The sequence below is a fragment of the Chanos chanos genome, chromosome 10 (genome assembly GCF_902362185.1).
Source record: "Chanos chanos chromosome 10, fChaCha1.1, whole genome shotgun sequence".
NCBI lineage: Eukaryota > Metazoa > Chordata > Actinopteri > Gonorynchiformes > Chanidae > Chanos > Chanos chanos.
This window is the reverse complement of record NC_044504.1, coordinates 14,768,341-14,770,840: the sequence shown is the minus strand read 5'-3', so window position 1 is coordinate 14,770,840 and position 2,500 is coordinate 14,768,341. Positions and strand designations below refer to the sequence as shown.

Genomic DNA, 2,500 nt, shown 5'->3' with positions numbered 1-2,500 from the left:
TACAGACCACTTTTCTCTCTCCACCTCTGCCTTTCTTTCTTTCTCTCTTTCTTTCTTTCTTTCTTTCTTTCTTTCTTTCTTTCTTTCTTTCTTTCTTTCTTTCTTTCTCACGTTTATTCTTTTTATAACACCACCTCTTGCTGCTTTTTGCTCAAGTTTTTACCAAACTGCAAAGATGAATCGACTGATACACCTGACTGAGATTTTGCACACACACACACACACACATTTACACTCACACTCTGTCCTTTGCATGCTACAGTGCCTCGTTTTGATTTATCTCTGTCTGTCCCAATTCGTATGTTCTGTTTATGCAGGAATCACACTAGCATCTGTATGCTCCAGTGTGTGCCTGTGTTTGTGTGTGTGTGTGTGTGTGTGTTAGAGAGAGAGGGAGAGACAAAGACAAAAGGAAGACAGACAGACATAAAGATAGCGATTGAAATGGTATTTCACAGTAGACATTGACAGGTGCCTAGTGCACAGTACTGGAGTATCAGTCTGTGAAGGTGAGATAAGAAATCCACCTCCAATGGGATTTGTCACCGGACTGTCACAGACACGAGAGCGTCATTCACACTGCTGCTGCCTTTAATGCCTGCCGTCTGCATCACTAAACCTGTGTGTGCCTGGGGGGGGGGGGGGGAGCGAGAGAGAGAGCAAGCGAGCGAACAGGCAGTAGAATGAGCGTTAGGGTCTCTTCTCTTTGCTGACTCAAATGAGCTCTGGTTGTGTGTCTTGGTGCTTAGAGCTGAGTCATAGAGGAGCTGGACAGAACCAGCGGAGAAAGCAGGGCTTTGTTCTGCTTCTCTTAAGCAACACACACACACACACACACACACACACACACTATGCACTCTCCACTACATTTACATGGACTTTTATTCATTTAGCAGACACTTTTATCCAAAGCCATTTTGAAGACGGGCAGAATACAACCCAAAGTTTTGATAAAGGGATAATGCCACTGTTATGTCCGGAGCCTTAGTTCCGTTTGTGTGTGTGTGTGTGTTTGTGTGTAATGTAGTGTGGTATTGTTTGAGTAGCACACACTCATATGAGTGTACATGGTGTTGTCTGAGGGCAGACTGGTTCCACTCTGCTTGTCTCTGCAGGTGACTTCATTACAACAAAACTTTGACTCAACTCTACATGACACCGATATTGTTTCTGTTTGTGTGTGTGTGTATGTTTTCTAGGGGCGTGAGGGGGTTGTGATATGCACATGGCTGGTTTTTGGCAAAGACGAAAGAGCGATTGTTTGATCCAAGAGTTTTGTTTTTGTATTTCATTCCAGTTTAGAATCCCCTAAAACATTTAAGTCTGGTTTTCAGTGTTAATTAGATGTTCTGTTAGAGTTGCGTCTGTCTGTGTGCACACATGTGTGGGTGTATGTGCATGTGTGGGTGTATGTGCGTGCGTGTGTGTGTGTGTGTGTGTGTACATGGGCAAGCCCTTTCCAGAATCACTTATGACTCAGCAAGACAGAAGTGAAAACTACCTCCACTGCTTTCTTCTGAATGTCCCTGTCACTTCCTTCCTCACTTTCTTTCCTTCCCTCTCCCTCTCTCTCTCTCTCTCTCCCTCCTTCCCTTTCCAGGTTCAGTGATGAATAAGCTACGGCAGAGCTTCAGACGGAAGAAAGATGTGTACGTGCCCGAGTCCAGCCGGCCGCACCAGTGGCAGACGGACGAGGAGGCGGTACGCAGCGGCAAGTGCAGCTTTGCAGTCAAGGTGAGATAGAGAGAGAGAGAAAAAAAAAAAAAGCACACATGCCGTTTCGTCCTAGGCTTTATCAGGTCTCAGACGCTATCAGCTCACTAAATATTATCATCAGAAACGCTGCTGGCAAGAGTTCTGTGATCTGATATGTCACCGATCCACACGCAGAGACAGACTGAAAACACGTGACGGGGGCAGGCACGTCAAGCCCACGCTTACAATCTCACTTACCGCCTTACATAATCATCCACACTCTGATACCCCTATCTCTGAAGTCCGACAGGCGCTCTGAGGTTTTCCTCAACTCTGATCTGTCCCCTCTCTGCCCTCCTGCATCTGAAGACGCAGAACGTCGGCGTGATAAGAGATTCACTGATAACGCTTAAAAATAAACACTGTCATCTTCCTCGACATCCTGTTAAACCGATGACGTTTCACGCGTTAAGATGGGATTTGGGATGGGTCGATGAACCGTTTGCCCGTAATCCACGCCCCACTAGAGTTTACATTAACAGCGTGTTCATTTACAAGAAAAGAAAATGTACAAATCTAGGTTACCACATCAGGTTGTTGAAAGATTGTTTCCAGGAAACAGTCAAGTCATTGAATTTGGTAAATGCCCAGACAGGTTGCAAATGCATTGAAAGAAAAAGATTGCAACCTTCATTGAAAAAGCAGGCTTTCTACACCACAACGCGTGTGGGGGAAATGGAGGACAGAGAATTTATTCAACTATCGTCAGTTTTCATTATTAAAAAAAATAAATAAACATGCAAGA

General features: G+C 44.8%; 1 protein-coding gene across 6 annotated transcripts in view; it reads left to right on the top strand.

Moving 5' to 3' along the window:
* Window positions 1–2,500, top strand: part of numb (NUMB endocytic adaptor protein) — a 31,840-nt gene that overhangs the window by 14,179 nt on the left and 15,161 nt on the right. For all 6 annotated transcript variants that reach the window (XM_030786164.1, XM_030786161.1, XM_030786163.1 and 3 more), the window contains exon 2: window positions 1,601–1,734. In XM_030786164.1, the coding sequence (XP_030642024.1) occupies window positions 1,609–1,734 (126 nt within the window). In that variant the 5' untranslated portion in view covers window positions 1,601–1,608. The remainder of the gene's footprint in view (window positions 1–1,600; window positions 1,735–2,500) is intronic.